Below are 16,927 nucleotides of genomic sequence, written 5' to 3'. Positions count from 1 at the left end.
AATAGCGAGACCCGAGAGTGAAAGTAGATACACAGTGCCAATAGCAGGTAGACTCTGCAGATTATTAACCCTTTGTGTACTCGGACCGGGTGGTTCCTGTTTCAAACCTATAAGGGCAATATGACTTGTAAATTCAACAGTCAAAGGTTTAATATTAACAAGGGTTGAAACAGAGAAACACAATCCTTGGAGCAAGCTTATACACTGCTTAAGTTAGGGACATAAATACACTCATGAGCTTTAATCAATTTATTTGATAGTGTGCATTGATCAACTGTATAGTAACTACATAGTTATTAATGAATTTATGTATCAAACACTATATCGTTTCATTTATTAATTCATTTATTAATTCATTAATTGTGTAGATTAATTCGATCATCATTATGCTTTTCTTTGGACTTTTGTATTTGAAATCCAACTTTTTGGATCTAATATAGGAATAATAAACGAATAACAAGCTTCGCCATACTTTCCCACAATGTTATAAACAAACTCAATGACTTGATGATGATGCAATTGAGAACAATCATGTAAACATCGTAAACTCGGCGAAGAGGAAGGGAAGATCGCTTCTTTGAACAGTAACCCCAACGCCTTTATTTATTTTGCCCCCCTTCATCGTGCGGGGGACAATAGCCGGACCCCCAGCTAAGAAGATTCACAAAGAGAATGTGAATGAACGAACGAAACAGGTGGTGAGAAGTCAGAGTAAATACAAATGCAAAGTGCGTGTACCTGTTGGTATCATGGTAAATGTGTAATAAGCCATATACGCTTTGGTACATTGGTTTTTATTACCGAACAATAACAAAAAAATACTTTGCAGAGGATTTTCTGGGGCAGGACCGTGACAAAAAGCTACATTAAATTTGATTTATGTGGCTAGTGCCTTGATGCCCAGAAGAACAAAAGTGAACATTTATGTAGATTAATAAACAAAAGAAATAAAGATACAATAATTTCACGGTGCCTTAGGGCTAAACAACAAACAAAATAAGGAGTTTAAGTTATAGCGAAGCGAAATGCTGAAACACACTTGTACATGAACTGAAATCAATAGAGAATATAAATATTTTTGAAAGAAAAACATAATGTCACCACCTAGGAAATATATTATGAGGTGGGGGGGGGGGGGGGGGGCTGACCATGGGAAGGAGAGTCAACATACTCTATGTTTACAGTAAAGTCCTCTTGTTAATTATTACTTTTGAATAATTTGAATTTGTCTGTACATCATGATGATATATGATTGATTGATTTCCATTGTTTGGTTTTCTATTTTTCTGTTGATGTTTTTTTTTAAATATTTTCATATGTTTTTGTGTTATTATATTTTGTTACTGGCTTTTGTTTGTATTATGATTTATATTTTTCTATTCAATTCACGAACTCTCTGAAAGATCTGAAAGAAACAAAATATGAAATGAACTTCGAGGAATCATTATCATCAGCGTTTTGTTACGACTACTTGTATTGTTACACTTTTGTTGATTAGGCCCCATATCAACTAATGTCATTGTTACTTGGTACTTGTTTTAACAAACTCGAGGTCGAGTTTTGAAAGAGGTGAAAAATGTGTGAGCTTAAACATTGTTATTATGCAAGTGTGGAAGAACATGAGATACAAAACGTTCCCTGAAAAGCATGGCTCTTCAAATGCCTTAATATTCTAAATATGGCTCTGATCCATATAGATCATAGTTGTTTTTGAGAGTACTATTTACAGTTCTGACGTAAATTGCTATTTGTTTCAATATCACTATAGTTATCAATCATAATAGTTTTCAGTTTAGTTTCAGTTTAGCTTCTTTTATCTTACATGAAAAAACGAGGAAATGATATGGATGATGGATGTTAGAACAAAAAGAAATAGGAAGAGGACAGTAAAGAATGGGAGTCAAAAGAAGACTAAGAAGATAGAACAGGAAGTTTTGAAATATAGTGGGTTGGGAGTCACAGTCGGGGAAACAATAGAAGAGTAGTGCATTACACGTACGAATTCAATACTAACAATTTAATATGTTTTTTAAAGCTGCCACAAATTTGAAGCTATTTGAGATTCGGATACAACAAAGAAATTACAAAGTATAATTATATATATAAATACAAAGAAGAGAAAATCCCAGGTCACTTGTTAAACATAGTAATGAAGGTACGAAAATGTAATAAGTCTATGCTATCGTTTTGCAATACCACAAATATATCATACGAATTATATACCATATTGCTGTCTCCACATCTTCTTTACTACAGTACTTTCGTACTTCAAAGTTTTCATGAAATGCCATAGTTTGGACCATTTGGGGTTAGATAATTATCCTCAGCTGTTATAATCATTCAATAGATAAATCAAGAACGCCTATTGGTATGAAAAAATGACCCACCTGTTTCGCGTCCTGATTAATTTTCTCCTCACTTCCTTCTCTCTCTCTCTCTCTCTCTCTCTCTTTCTCCCATCTCTCTCCCACACACACTCTCTCTCTCTCTATTCTCTTTCTCTCACTCTATGTCTCTCTCTCTCTCTCTCTTCTCTCTCTCTATTTCTAGTGCTCTTTCTCTCACTCTATGTCTCTCTCTGTCCCTTCTCTCTCTGTCTCCCTCTCTGTGTCTCTCTCTCTATTAATGTACCTCTCCCCCTCTCCCTCTCTCTCTCTCTCTCTCTCTCTCTGTCTCTCTCTCTCTCTCTCTCTCTCTCTCTCTCTCTATCAAACTATTTCTATCTTCACATTTCTAACACTATTGTAATTGTACCGTAATATGGTATAGAGGGAATATCTTCAAAATTCTCCTTCGTAATATACCAACTGATAGATTCTACCGTGCCTCGTTAGAAGTGAAACGAATCACCGACATAGATAGCTCTTTAGGGAAACCAAATTCATCATTCTCTAAAGCGGACGTGAACATCCTACATAGTACAGGCCATATGCATGTATCATGTCTACAGTGCCAATATGTTGCTCTAATACTAGTTCGACATGAGGCGTCACTCGTTTGCGCTATTACCTGCGCCAATCCCTTACGTGACGCAATTAGCACACCTATTTATTTTGCGTTGTCTCTTTTCGTTGGATTTCATCTTCACGTGGAGCGTCAGAGACCGTGACAGTCGTTGGCGCAGTTCTACGTCATGCAATTGACTTATCGTGTTCAACAGTCATAAAGAATATTGTACGTTGCGTTGACGAACATTATGTTTTATTTTGGGTTTCACTGACATGGATATTAGACTGATATCCATTAAAAAACAAAGCGTACCGCGAGTCGAACGCAGGCTTTCTGCGTAAGCCCCATTGCGCGTTGGGCGTAAGTTTTTTTAAACTCAAGATTGCGGCAGCGAAAGGAAAAAAAGAAGTGCATGGATTAGCATAAATATATTCATGTTGCGAATGAGGCTTCCATTCTATTGCGTCGTTTATACTATACTCATTCATCTCTCGACATCATCTGTCAATCATTAGTGAAAACAAGAGACAGTAGTATGCAGCTTCACTAGAGCTGACTACCTGTGTTTACAATAGACCAAACAATACCAACGTAGGAGTTGCTATGTCAGACGTGCTATAGCATCACCAGGAAAAGAAAGGTAATGTGGCAGTATTTCATGAAAGAATGCAAATCTTCTGCGAGCATATGCTGAGCTGAGGGGAAGTTACATACCACTGTCTCTTGTTAGCTCACTAATGATTGACAGATGATGTCACAAGATGAATGAGATCTGGAGCTTTTTTTAGGCTGGGGCTTAGCAGATATGAGAAAATTACTTTAAAAATTATGTAAAAATCTATGAAATATATTTAGATGTTTGAATAAGAAAATATGAGCTGTATGCTGCCCTGCACATCAACAGGAATCAGTTAATAATAATAATAATAATAATAATAATAATAATAATAGCCTAATAGTCCACTCCAAATTTTATTAAACCGAAACGGAAATTCTTTTTGCCCAATTGATCGTGAGCCCGGCAGCCACTGAGCAGCGCCAGATCGACGTTGCTCTATCCCTTATTGTTGAACGCCAAACAAGGTAGCAACAACTCCCATCTTTTAACGTCTTTTGGTCTTTAGGATATTAAGTTCACTTTTTAATGTCACCCTATCATCGCGTGTCAACCACCGCGCCATCGCGTGTGCGACGGGCATAAAAGTAATTGAAACAGCTCAGGAGACATGGATAGATAATGGTTTGATTAAAATTAAAATCGACCTAAATGTTGACGAACGATCGATTAATCTGACCTTATGTGAATGAATTTCCGGATTAACGTAATAATAGTAATCATAATAAATAATGCCGACATTACAACACACCAAGGGGTCTATTTGCGTGGCTGCGTTCGCGAACTATTTTCTTCTATTTTCCTATTATCCTCTTTTCATGTTCCTTCCTCGTTTGCTCTGCCGTGTCTTTACAAACTAAGACAAAACTTACAATGTGTATTTGTCGTTTGAATAGATTTGACAGCCGTGAGAAATTTACCCACAGGAAGCGATTTTTACAAAAGGATTAAAGAAATCTGTTTGAATTGAAGGGATGAATTACTTCCCATCAATTAAAGATATGTCTACTTCCCCTAACCTGATTCGGGTAAGTGTGATCTCTCCTAAAAATTGAGGATTAAAGGGTCTATTGTTGTGAACGCAGGTTAGGGTACTTTGAAGGAATAAATTAAACGCAGGGCTAAAAAGGACCGTCATCATTCATAGACTTGACGTATTTGATTTTAATCAAATGCGAAGTGCAATTCCTGATTACGACTCGTTATAACCAAAAAAGCAAGAAATGGCAATTTGTCTTCCGAATGTGAATTTCCCAGTGAAAAATTAATGCTTGTACAAAAAAAAGGTAATGAAACGAGTCTTTCTGGATTCAGCTGATGCCCGTTGTAAAGAGGGGCCATTTTGATTGCGCCATTACATTCGTAAATGAGGCATGTGAAGGCAATTGACGCACTCCATGCGTTAATAATAAAAGCAATTCTTTCACTCTTCTCTTTGGGATATCTTTCTAACATGGATTGACGCACCATTAATTGACGTAGTCCTGTATGCGTCAAGCGAATGTTCCATGGTGTGAAATCTGCTTTAGAAGTCCGCTGTGTATTCGGGAATTTTATCTTGAGACGATGAGGAAACAAATAGCTAAGAGCTTTGTGATTAAATCAGTAGTTTCGAGATTGAACCGGGAAAGAAACTTCATATGGACAAGCACTAGATCTCCCGATCAACTTCCTCATGCTCCTGATGTTGTAATTTAACACCATTATGAAGATTATTCATTCGTCTTTCATATTATGCTTGGCCTCTATATAACCTATCACGTGACAAGATTTACAACAATAACCAGTTTAAACTGGAATGATTCCAAATAGAAATCACCTCGCGGGGAGCTCATTCTTAACAGAGTTTCGATAGTAGTTATTATGAATCACCTAAATGTCGGTGGGATGAGCAAGTGTCATTTATACTTATTTTCTATCAGACTATAAAGTTGATGTGTAAAAACCAAAAAATGAGAGCAAAATTACGAAACTTGAGGGTCATTTCAAATATATCCGACTTAATTTGCCTTCGATTTTGGCAACTCCTGTCAATTTTCAAAGGACTTTATGGTTGTTTTCTATTGCGTAACAAATATAAGCTAATCTTGAGCTCTGGTATGGGAAACATATGTCGAGAGAACATGACGATAATTCAATCTGGGTTATCCTGCAGTAGATTGATTGTTTGAAGCAGTAAAATAAAAACAACCTCACAAAAACTTGCTGGAAATCATCTTTAATATAAACCGCAACTCAACATTCGCACAACTGTGTTAAGCATATGGTTTCGGGCCTACTTACCTTGATTTCCTTATCTTTCGATGCTCATTACTCAGCCCCTATACATTTTCTACCAACAGTGTTTGGCACATGTCATTTAATTGTAATCTTCCTGAATAAAAAGAATTGTAATGGTTTCGATCCAAACCCTGTGAATCATAGAGACGACACAATATGACTGAAAATGCGTGATACTATGCCATTGTAGTAAGGTTTAATACGATAAATCAATTTCTGAACAAAGAATAAGCTGACAATCACAATGCAACAAACCTTGCAACTGGAGTGCCCTATCGATCCGTTTCATTGTACTGTGAAAAAAAAGAGAAATTGGGAGTAGCCGCACCTTGTATGATATCTAAATGAGCGTGGAAATTTGACAACAAACAGACTGCAAGTATCATTGCTGTTTCTGATTTATATTTTTCTTATGAAAGCCCCACTGCGCTACTTGTAGCTATACTTGCTCCCTCCATATAACAAATAATGCATAATCGGTGACCATTGGTCCCCCATGATCCTCTTTTTCTTAATTGAGAGCTGATTTGATGAGATAACCACCTGTCCAGTGACCTTGCAGGATAGTCTAATCCCTCCTGTTCACTAGTATTGATGGACTTTAAAGCCTTTCCCCCACACGTATGTGGGGAAAGAAAGAAAGTGAGAGAAGACACACGGTATTCTTTTTTCTTTCTCTTTCTGACTTTATTTCATTCCCTCGTGTCATTTAATTTCCTGCTGTTTCGTAATTATGAACTTATTTTCAGGTGATAAGATGATCACATTTTGAAAGGTAATTTCCCTTACTCGATCTGTCCCCAGGCCTAGCTTTGAATGTGCGTCATTACACATTACCATGGCAACGGAGATAAGATGAAGGGCCCTAATGAGCCGTCGATTGGTTAGAGAGAGAAAGAGAGCGAGAGAGAGATGGAGAGAGAGAGAGCGAGAGAGAGATAGAGAGATGGAGAGAGAGAGATGGAGAGAGATGCAGAGAGATGCAGAGAGATTATAGAAAGAGAGATGGAGAGAGAAAGAGAGAGTAGATGAAGAGAGAGAGAGATGAAGAGAGATAGAGAGATGGAGAAAGATTAGAGAGAGAGAGAGAGAGGGGGGGGGGAGGGGGGACTGGGAGAGGTAGACGTTAATGATAATAACAATTTGTATGATGATGGACTGTGGGGGTGGTAATGACGATGATAGGGGTGTTGGCTGTGGTGGTCATGATGATGATGGTGATGATAATGATACAAATCGAAATGAAATAATCATGGGAAAATTGAGATATTTTGAGAAAGGGATAAATATAAATGAAAAGGTGATCATGCAGTGCAGGGTTAACACTTTTGTGCAAAAATCTTTAAGTGCCTCGTTACAAATTAATACTTTAATCGGTTCACCATTACTTGTTGTTAGGTATGACAAGCCGTAGGCCCGAATTCAAAAAGGAGGTTTGTCGACAAACCTTGGTTTTCGTGCGTCATTTGACGCGTTTTGACGCGTTTTTACAAACCAGGTTTGTAAAAAAACGCGTAAAAACGCGTCAAATGACGCACGAAAACCAAGGTTTGTCGACAAACCTCCTTTGTGAATTCGGGCCATAGTGTTTGTCCTACCTAGCAAAATTAATATATTCAATTCGCATTCTGACTATCGAAGACAACTATTTATGATAGGTAAATGAAATAATTTCTAACATGGCACTTAAAAAATATTTCTGCATTAAATGTTAATACATTAAGAAAATTGTCTATTAAGAAGCACTATTTCGTCATGTTTGGTTTTCTGCTTGATTTTGGACAATACCAGTTAACTTTGAAAGTGTATTGCAAACATTTTTATATCCAGAACCCCGGTCTTTTACCATTTAATTCACCCGCTATGCATTTATGGATGGAAGCTAATCATTAGATTTTGCTATATAGGAAAAGCCTCTAACAATGTTTTGCGTCGGCAAAAGCAACTTTTAATCAAGGAGTATGCGTAAAATGAGTTACAAAACTGTAACTGGTCTATTTGATTTCGGGCACGTCCCATTGCTTTCCCCCATCCCCGGTTCCAACACACCTGTGCTCGATATTATAGACAGGTTTACTAATTTATCTATACCCTTCGAACAAAATGTTCCCTTGACAGCTGAAAAAAGCCGGTCAGATGCTTGCTCGACATAGCAACAACGAATCCCGTCCATATATTGATCATAGCAGGTGAATGAGAAAAATATGTATACATTAGTGAACAGGTCGATATGTTTAAACGATTGTATAAAAGGCATTCAAAATGGAAAGTGCATTCACCTATGCATAAACACATTTAGACCCCTAACCTGTTTACTGAATATGTTTTCAATGTACATGTACGTCCTTGAGAAAACAATATTGACATGACGAGATTTCATTGATGTCCATATTTCCGCCTCGATATCACAATGAATTGCAGTTATTGTCCAAAACTCACTAACTGATGATCATTGATTACGTTTACACAGTGGTGTACACCACAGGTACTGTTTTGACAGCTTCCTTTCTCTGTCATCATTTGGATGGTGAATTTATTCTGATCAAAACATACATGCAATGTCAACAACAGACCAACACGCAACGTAAATAATACATTTTCCTCCATTCAAACGCTGCTTAGTCGGTGGCCGTTTAAGCTTGTAGCTTAAAAGATCAAGTTGAATTCTGGTCATGTGCTCACATCGTGATTAAAAAAAAGGCACGATTAGGCAGCATGAGACTATTTTGGTAATGTAATGAAATATTGAGCATAAATTCACCTATTACCGAATAATTGTATATTAATAGTAAGAATGCGAATTGCATACTTAAGTTGTTGCAATGTTGGACAAGCATTATGGCTTGCCCCACGTAACAAGACGGAATGAATGCAATTTGCATTTTGACTTCTGAGAGACAATTATTCGTTAAAATGAGAATGTAATAATATGTAACGAGGCACATAACAGATATTTGTGCATTAAATTTGATTACAATACGAAAATGGCCTCTTGGGAAAATTGATTAAGTAGGATACAAGTATTGGTGTATACTGTGAGGTTTCTGAATGATGAAACTGCATTCATATAACTCAATGTTAACATGCCACGCTGTAATATTCAGCTTTCATAAAACCCTTCATAGACTTGATTGGTGAAGTGAGAAAAATATGAATCAACCAAGAACAAACGTTACAGGTAATACAACGTTTTGGTATGGGGTCATGAATGTGGTTCAATTGAACATATGGAAGCATAATTATGCGACCTACAATATTGTAACGAAACCGGTTCCTGTCGATGTTCTTCCCAGCAGCTTCTCTTGTCAGGATGCCTTCTGCTGGTAGGTTTTCCTGGTCCGGTACCAATTTTACCGTGGATCCGTTTGGCAGAAATATACTGCCCCGTTGACGTTGACACCAGTCTGATATATTGCTCCGTACCACCTCTCGACCACCGTCTTCTACCAACCGTTGTACCGTCGTATACCACAAGCCAACTAGGCCAGTCCGCTTCTGCACCTTTCAGACGTCTATACCAGTCTGCTTGTGCATGCAACTCCAATTGGCCGCACCAGTTTGCTTCATGCACCTTCCAGACGTCTATACCAGTCTGCTTGTGCATGCAACTCCAATTGGCCGCACCAGTTTGCTTCATGCACCTTCCAAACAACCAGACCGTCTGACTTCGTACAGTCGGCTTACTCGACCATGCCACTGGCTCTGCTACACAGTAGTCCCTGGAATTGTCTAATACTAGAACGTAAAAGACCCAACAAACACAACCTAGATTCTTACCATGGTCGTCACCTAAAATCAGACTTCAACTTTAGGTTTCCCCATGGAAAGACATGCAAACGATCATCTCAATCATTTCGTTGCACGCAATACTTTATTGGGCAAATATCCAAACATAATCTGATTGCCTTACAATGTAAGTGTGCCCAGTGGGCGACGGCAATTATGTAGACTATGACAGGAAGCTCTCCGACACTTGAGACAATTGATTTATATACACATTTCTTATACATTTATTATTCTGGTTAGGTTTCCAAAAATTATATAAACATTGATATAACTCCACTTTACAATATCAGATTGAAACAAACCATATATCAAATGAAAGCATTAGTTTTATTCTATAAAACTAAACAAAAGAAAACAAGTAATTATTAATGGTAGAAAAGTAATTACACTAAAACTGTCAAAAACATGCACAATCGAACATTCTTAAAATTAACACGTGACTATATAGCGTCGTATATTTTACTTGAATTACGCCATCTACGCCGAAATAACTACTACGAAATGAAACCAATTTCGTGACAATATTCAATGATCGTTGTCGCGGTTGAAATCGAGTTTAAAGTTATGAAATTTATGTCGTATAGCTCCCTCTCAAGGTCAAGATATTAATTAAGCTATAAAACAATGTTTCTTGACTAAATCGACCGATTAGCTATTCCCGTTTAGAAATTATATATCACAACTACACATTCTGAGATGTACGGACGGTATTTGAAAATTATCAAAACGGGAGGACCGGTAATATTTTTTCTCGAAAGCAGAAGTGTTTTTATAGGGGCTAAATTTTCTAGTGCTTATAATACATCCACAGGGGCATCTAAATATATCGAAATTGTAAAGAATCATTATTCACCCAATTTTCAAAATTTCCCAAAACTTTGTATTACCTTTAAAGTTTTAACGAGTAAATCACCTTGCGGAATTCCACAGTTCACTTCCCGATTGTGTATGTTTGTACGATGTTTTAAACTCGTTATATATGTACAAAGGTTAACATTATGAAGAATGAAATAAATAATATACCATACCATGATAACAACTTTTTCAGATAAAAAATGTTTCAAAGGAAATTTTGAATTCTGCGACTAAGTTTGGGGGTCAACTGCACTTTGTGTGTAGTACATGTATGTCACGCACTGTCAAAATGAACATTCCATATATAATTCCCTACTGGCTACCGAGAATGGTGCATTACCAATTGAATTATAAATAAATGTATAGAAGAAGCATTCGTGAAAAAGATGCTTGCAGAGATGCGTAGCTAGTCCTTTCTTTGTTTGACCGTTTTACACACTAATAAAGTGAGGCTAAAATGTCAATTTGTTTCCCAATAGCGGCAAAAGACCGGTTAGCAAACATATTCAAATGTTATGCATACTTTATAAAGAAAGGTTATTCTTGACATTCTGAAATATTTCCCGACATAGCAACAAGTAGTGTAGCAGACTGGATTCCGAGTGACTAAGTTCATTGATTGATTCATTGAAACGTTAGTGTGCAAGTTTGAGCATCTTTTCATAGTTTTGTTTGAGTACATTATACAGAATAAGAAGGCTAAGCCACACGTGTTTTATTACCATTGTAGCGAAGAACAAAACTTTGAGCGTGAATAATAATTGTGATATCCCTCATTTATGTACACAAATGTAGCGCATATCACAAATATGCTCCTATTTTTCGTTTCGTTTTACGATTACCATATCGTCGAATCCCTTTCACAAATTGTGTGCTGAACTTTATGTAACCGAATTTTATATGTTGATAATATAATTATGATATCTCAAACTATTTAGGTAAACTTCCGATTTGCAGACTTTGTACATTGGTCCCTTATCATGACATGCCAGTACAGGCACTTGTGAAAGAGACCTTAAGGGCGCATTTATCAGGGCTTGCCACTAGATATGTACATATCGTACCCCACTATCAAACCCCACTATCGAACCCCACTATACGATCGTGATTTGCGGGATGTCGCGTTTATCGTCACTTCACGATTCAAAATAAAGGCCTTGTGTCTGCCCAGCTGTTTTGACCAGGGAAGCAGACAGTTTCTCGGAGGTCAACTTCACACACATGCTTGTACACAACACCTGGGTGGTCCTATTTGTACGTGAGGTTCAAAACAGCTTTGCGTTTATCGATCTCTCAGAAACGTGATTCTGGCTGTATGTCACATACAAAACGCACTTTTTTGCGTCTTTAGATATGCCCATATCTAAAGACGTTTGAAAAAGGCTTTGCGTTTATCACCTTCTAAATTTGCCTGAAAGACGTTTGAGAAACCTGATTCTAGCCAAAAATCTGGTTGATAAACGCAACCTTGATATACTGCATACTTCTACACATCTATATTGAAGATCATTTCATGGTATATTCCGAGCACCGAATTCAACCACTAATACTTTGGTAACATCGATATGACATGGGTACTCATGAGTGTGATTTGAAAAATAGTTAGATATATTACAAATGTTAGGTATTGAACTGTATGAAATATAATGCTAAATATAATTATAAACGAAAACTCATTTGTTCAAACGCAGTTTGGGTCATATTTAATTGTAGTTTCAGTGGTTTATATCTTATTTGGATTATGTTTTCTGTTACTGTCTTCTTCTACATCTTTCCCTATCCCCCAAAACGCATATGGAGTGAATAGTGATATATGCTAACAGATATCAAATTATCAACATCGTCATCCTCATGGATTAGGGGCGGTTTTAGGAAAGTTAGGGTCCTGCACCCAGATGTTTACAATAAAATAATTCAAGAACAAAATTAAACATGAAAATAATCAAACAATAACCCTGGACAACTAGTTGTCCTTAGCTATTTTGACACATCGAACACTCACGAATAAAAATGGGAACCTTTTTTTAAAAATGTTTATTCATGTGTACATGAAACCGATATCTAAAACAAATTACCGTGACTTGGTTATAGCATGCGCATGGTAATTTATTCATGAACGCATTTGACGGAGAACGTTGCTTGCATAAATAATGCACGACCATCATCAATTAAAGTTTACTATGTTCATTCACCAATTAACGTGAGTTATGTTTTTGCACGTAGTTCTTGAATCTATCATTTAATTTATTTGCCCTTTGATCAGAGCAGTATGGCACTTATGACACTCACGTTGATTGCCATGAGCTGGTTGAATAACGCTACAGTTGTGACCCCGCATGTGCCCCGACGACAATCGCTCAAATTTCCGAGTTTGAGTTAGGGTTGAAATCACTCGGTTTTCCCTAGTTTTACACTAGCTTTCGGTATTGGGTAAGGGTTATGGTTAGGGTTAGGGTCGGGTAAGATGGTAAAAGATGGTAAAAGGGAGAAGAGGGTTCTCTTCTTTCTTAAAGGCATCGTTTAACAATGTTAAAACTGGGACGCATGGCCCTATGTGTTATCAGTGTCTGTAATATGGTGTCATATTGAAGCCCTAAACAAATTGCGCTTCAAAATGATCAAGAAGTACCCAAAAAAGTTAAAAAATCTTTGAGTGACCGGTTTTACCATACTCATTTTCCCCATTAGACTGTAGTGTTATAAAAACCGTCTGATAATCAGACAGGCGATCGGCTTATTATACAAGTCATGGGATTCCTGACTGGCCTACATGTTTATGATAATATGATTGCAGCATGAGCTAAATCCAGGATTATGTTTCAGAATCTGAGGCAATGTTACCGAGTCACTTTAAATTCACCTGACAACTCGTTGAATTAAAAGCCATCTCTTTACTATTCAAAGCTTTACCATTGACATTTTGTGTGTGAATATTTGCGTAAAGCTCTATAGAAATTCCTCTCTTTTTACTGTGACCAGGAAAATCTGTGACCTACTTTTCAATGTTCTTTTCATGTCGTTTGTCAGTCGTGAAAATCAATTAAAATGTGAGCTCTCCCAAATTCATCGATAAATCTGTTTGGAAGTTTTCTTTTCAACCCCACTTCATGACATATTAAATCATTGCCTAGCTGGTCGTTTCGAGTCAAATGAGATATATTTCGATGGGAAGTTACAAAAGAGCGCTGATTTATGGCGCTATAAGGTTGCACTCAAAATTCCAATGTACGATTCTTTATTTATTTAGTATAAAAGAATGTCTCCATTCTCTAGTGATGATTAACAATGGGGTAGATAAAGGAGGGCATGGGGCATGTAGGGCACGCCTACCCCCCCCCCCCCGAAAGGCTAGAGAGAGAGAGAGAGAGAGAGAGGGAGAGAGGGTGGAGTGGGGTAGAGAAAGAGAGAGGTCATGGGAGACAGAGATGTAGAAACAAGACAAATCCCCTCTCACCCATTTCCTCGTCTTTTTTGCATTCCACATACTTACCAAAAACAGACCCCCCCCCCTCCCCTCCCTCGACACTAGTATAAACCCCGTTACGCCACTTCATATTCATGTGAATTAATACACCGGGTTAGATCAACTTCAACGAAAGCAAACAAAAACAACATAAAACAGTTCTAAACGGTTGTACAAGTATTTACTTTTTCACGCAATTGTATCATTTTAAAAAAATGTCCAAAAGACTTACCATTTTTAGAATGCTTTTTAGACTTTCCTCGGTCCGAACTGTTCTCTATATTCCAGAAATGTCGATGATTCCACGACTTCTCTTTCCACAGTCTGCACGAACAAGCACATTAGTGTTTTATGTTAAAAATCGACCGACCGAAACTCCCCGGCAAAGAGAGAGAGAACGCGCAGAGGATCTAATAAAGAGCTCGGGATTGTGTTCGCTTCAACTCGCCGCAGCATTGGAAATGTATGGTATTCAAGGCACACACCGAAAATCCGGCGCACTTGCGTGGCCCCGTCCGCCGCCCCTGGATTCGGGCTCATAACAATGTCAAGTGCGCTACGTTCAAGTGGTGCGCAGGCCTGGTTTGTGTGATGTCCACGGTAGTATGCATAGAGGGCTGAGCAAACAAAAAGCGGTTGTTATGTTTCCGACTTGCCGAAATAAAAGGTAGATCACAAAATAGTCACGATGCGTATGGTAACTCCACGAACCTGTGTGTGGATTTACCGAAAATCAATAGAAATATTTGATATTTAAACTGTGTGTGCGTGGTGTTGTTGTTGTTGTTGTTGTTTTTTTTTTTTTGGGGGGGGGGGGAGGGGGAGGCCGAAGCGGCATGTTCAAATCTTTATTTGAAAAAATATTGCAAAGTACTTCAAAATGATTTAAACCTAATATCTCAACGGTGTACAAACAATAAGTTGGAACTCATTGCATCCGAATGCAATGTAATGCATATTTAATACGCGATCTAGAAGAGAAATCGATAAAGAGTACAATCTGGGGGGTCGTCAACGTGATGTGGTTACCTCACACAAATATCTTGGATTAATATTCTCGAGTGATCTTTCTTGGAGTAAAGACTCAACTGAGCATCATACACTGTCATTAAATTGAATATATCTTCACCTGCTTCTTATAATTATAAGCAGATAAGTGTAAGAAATTGATTTGATTTAATTATCTCAATCTATTTAGGTCATTTGAAAAATTTATGAATATTGTTGTTGCGCTTTGTAATTCTTCCTTGCTGAAAAGCACCTTTTAAATTCATGAATGATATTCTGCAGTTGTGAGTCGGTCAAAGGAGGTGCACCCCATCTCATCCCTTATTTGTTTGATCTGATGTTTGATCTTATGTTTGACCTTATGTTTGATCTCATTTTTATTTGTATTATTATATATGCATGATTTGTTGAATTAAGAACAGATTTATATGTAGAGAGTTATAAGTTTTGGTTGGTAATTTTTAGTCAGACAATGGTGCGCTTAGAAACACATGTATTAAGCGCCTAATAAATGTTGTGTATTATTATTATTATTATTATTACATGATTGTTATTTTCTCCATGCCACAACGTCCCAACATATATGCAATCTTTATTATGCTTGATGGATGTACTTGAATTATGTTATGTTATTTTACCGTTACTTCTTAAATATATTCACATGTAACACCAGCGGACGTGGAGAACCACATGACAGAATGGAAATTCTTTTAGGTAATCCTTAGGCGTCCGCTGGCGGTAATTTAACTGTCTTGTAACTCTTTCATGTTATATGCTCTGTGTCGTCATTTCTATTTTGTTTATAGTCATGTACCTGGAAATTAAATAAATACAAACAAAATAAATTATATACCTCACTTGAGAAATGCAGCCATCTGATTAGTCGAAATAGGAGTCGTGATTTTAGCAATTCCCGTAAAATGCCAAAACCGATCAATAGTCTTTTGAAAAAAGTCCTGGGGCACTTTTCAAAAGACTATTGACCGGTTTTGGCATTTTACGTATAGGCGTGCAATCTCAATGGGAATGATTTAGCACACAAACTCGAGTGGTGCGCGATCAGACCCCCTATTAAGACTAGGTCTCAATAGAGGAAACAAACTTGATTACCATGATTGGTAGATCGCACATGTATTCTATGACCCTTTTCGGTATATAAAAGTTATAATGACTGCTTTATTATTCGAGAAATAGTTGTTTTTCTCAAAGCAGTCATTAATACTATAATATTGTCATGTGTTGGGGAGAGTGCGTCAATGGACGGTTTCCCTCATCCTCACCCCCATCCCCCTCCCACGAACCATTGCTTTTCAGTGTTTCTCTATTTGTTCTTCTTTGTATGCATCTTTATCTCTCCGCTGTTTTTTTTCTTTCCCTCTCACATAGCCTACTTACACACTTACACAGGCACACGCACACACGTATTTTCTCTCTCTCTCCCTCCCCTCTCTCTCTCTCTCTCTCTCTCTCTCCTCTCTCTCTCTCTCTCTCTCTCCCTCTCTCTCCCTTTCTCTCTCTCTCTCTCTCTCTCTCCCTCTCTCTCTCTCTCCCTCTCTCTCCCTTTCTCTCTCTCACAAGCACACCCTTTTCCTCTCCCAATCATTTAATCTGTCTCAATATTCTGTCAATTACAATGCTGTTCAATTCTTTTAATCTCGTTCTCGCTCACACTCTCACCCCACCCCTCCCCCCCCCCTTTTGCCTCTAATTCACACACTCACACAGTTAAGATTATTTGAAAAGGTGTGGTTTTATGAAATCGATTGTTCGGGAAAAGGGGGGCAATAGATGCCCCCGTCTCGCCTGGCTGAGATCGGATCTGATAAGTACTCATGTCTGATTGGGGATTTAAGGAAGATGAAGATAAACATTAAGAGATATCAAATATGATTGAAGTTCGGCCTAGCCAAATGATTATGAGCTTTAAAAAACACACATGCGCACGTACACAATACAAACTAATTCCTTTC

The 16,927-nt window shown here is 37.6% G+C and overlaps 1 protein-coding gene across 1 annotated transcript in view; it reads right to left on the bottom strand.

Moving 5' to 3' along the window:
* Positions 1-14,477, bottom strand: part of LOC100891952 (corticotropin-releasing factor receptor 2) — a 32,165-nt gene extending 17,688 nt beyond the window's left edge. Inside the window, exon 1 of the mRNA XM_003725126.3 lies at positions 14,182-14,477. Within this exon, the coding sequence (XP_003725174.2) occupies positions 14,182-14,184 (3 nt within the window). The 5' untranslated portion in view covers positions 14,185-14,477. The remainder of the gene's footprint in view (positions 1-14,181) is intronic.
* Positions 14,478-16,927: the final 2,450 nt, after the last annotated feature.

The sequence above is a fragment of the Strongylocentrotus purpuratus genome, unplaced genomic scaffold, assembly GCF_000002235.5.
Source record: "Strongylocentrotus purpuratus isolate Spur 01 unplaced genomic scaffold, Spur_5.0 spur5_scaffold_19, whole genome shotgun sequence".
Lineage (NCBI taxonomy): Eukaryota > Metazoa > Echinodermata > Echinoidea > Camarodonta > Strongylocentrotidae > Strongylocentrotus > Strongylocentrotus purpuratus.
The sequence above is the reverse complement of the archived record's forward strand: the minus strand, read 5'-3'. Positions and strand labels throughout refer to the sequence as shown.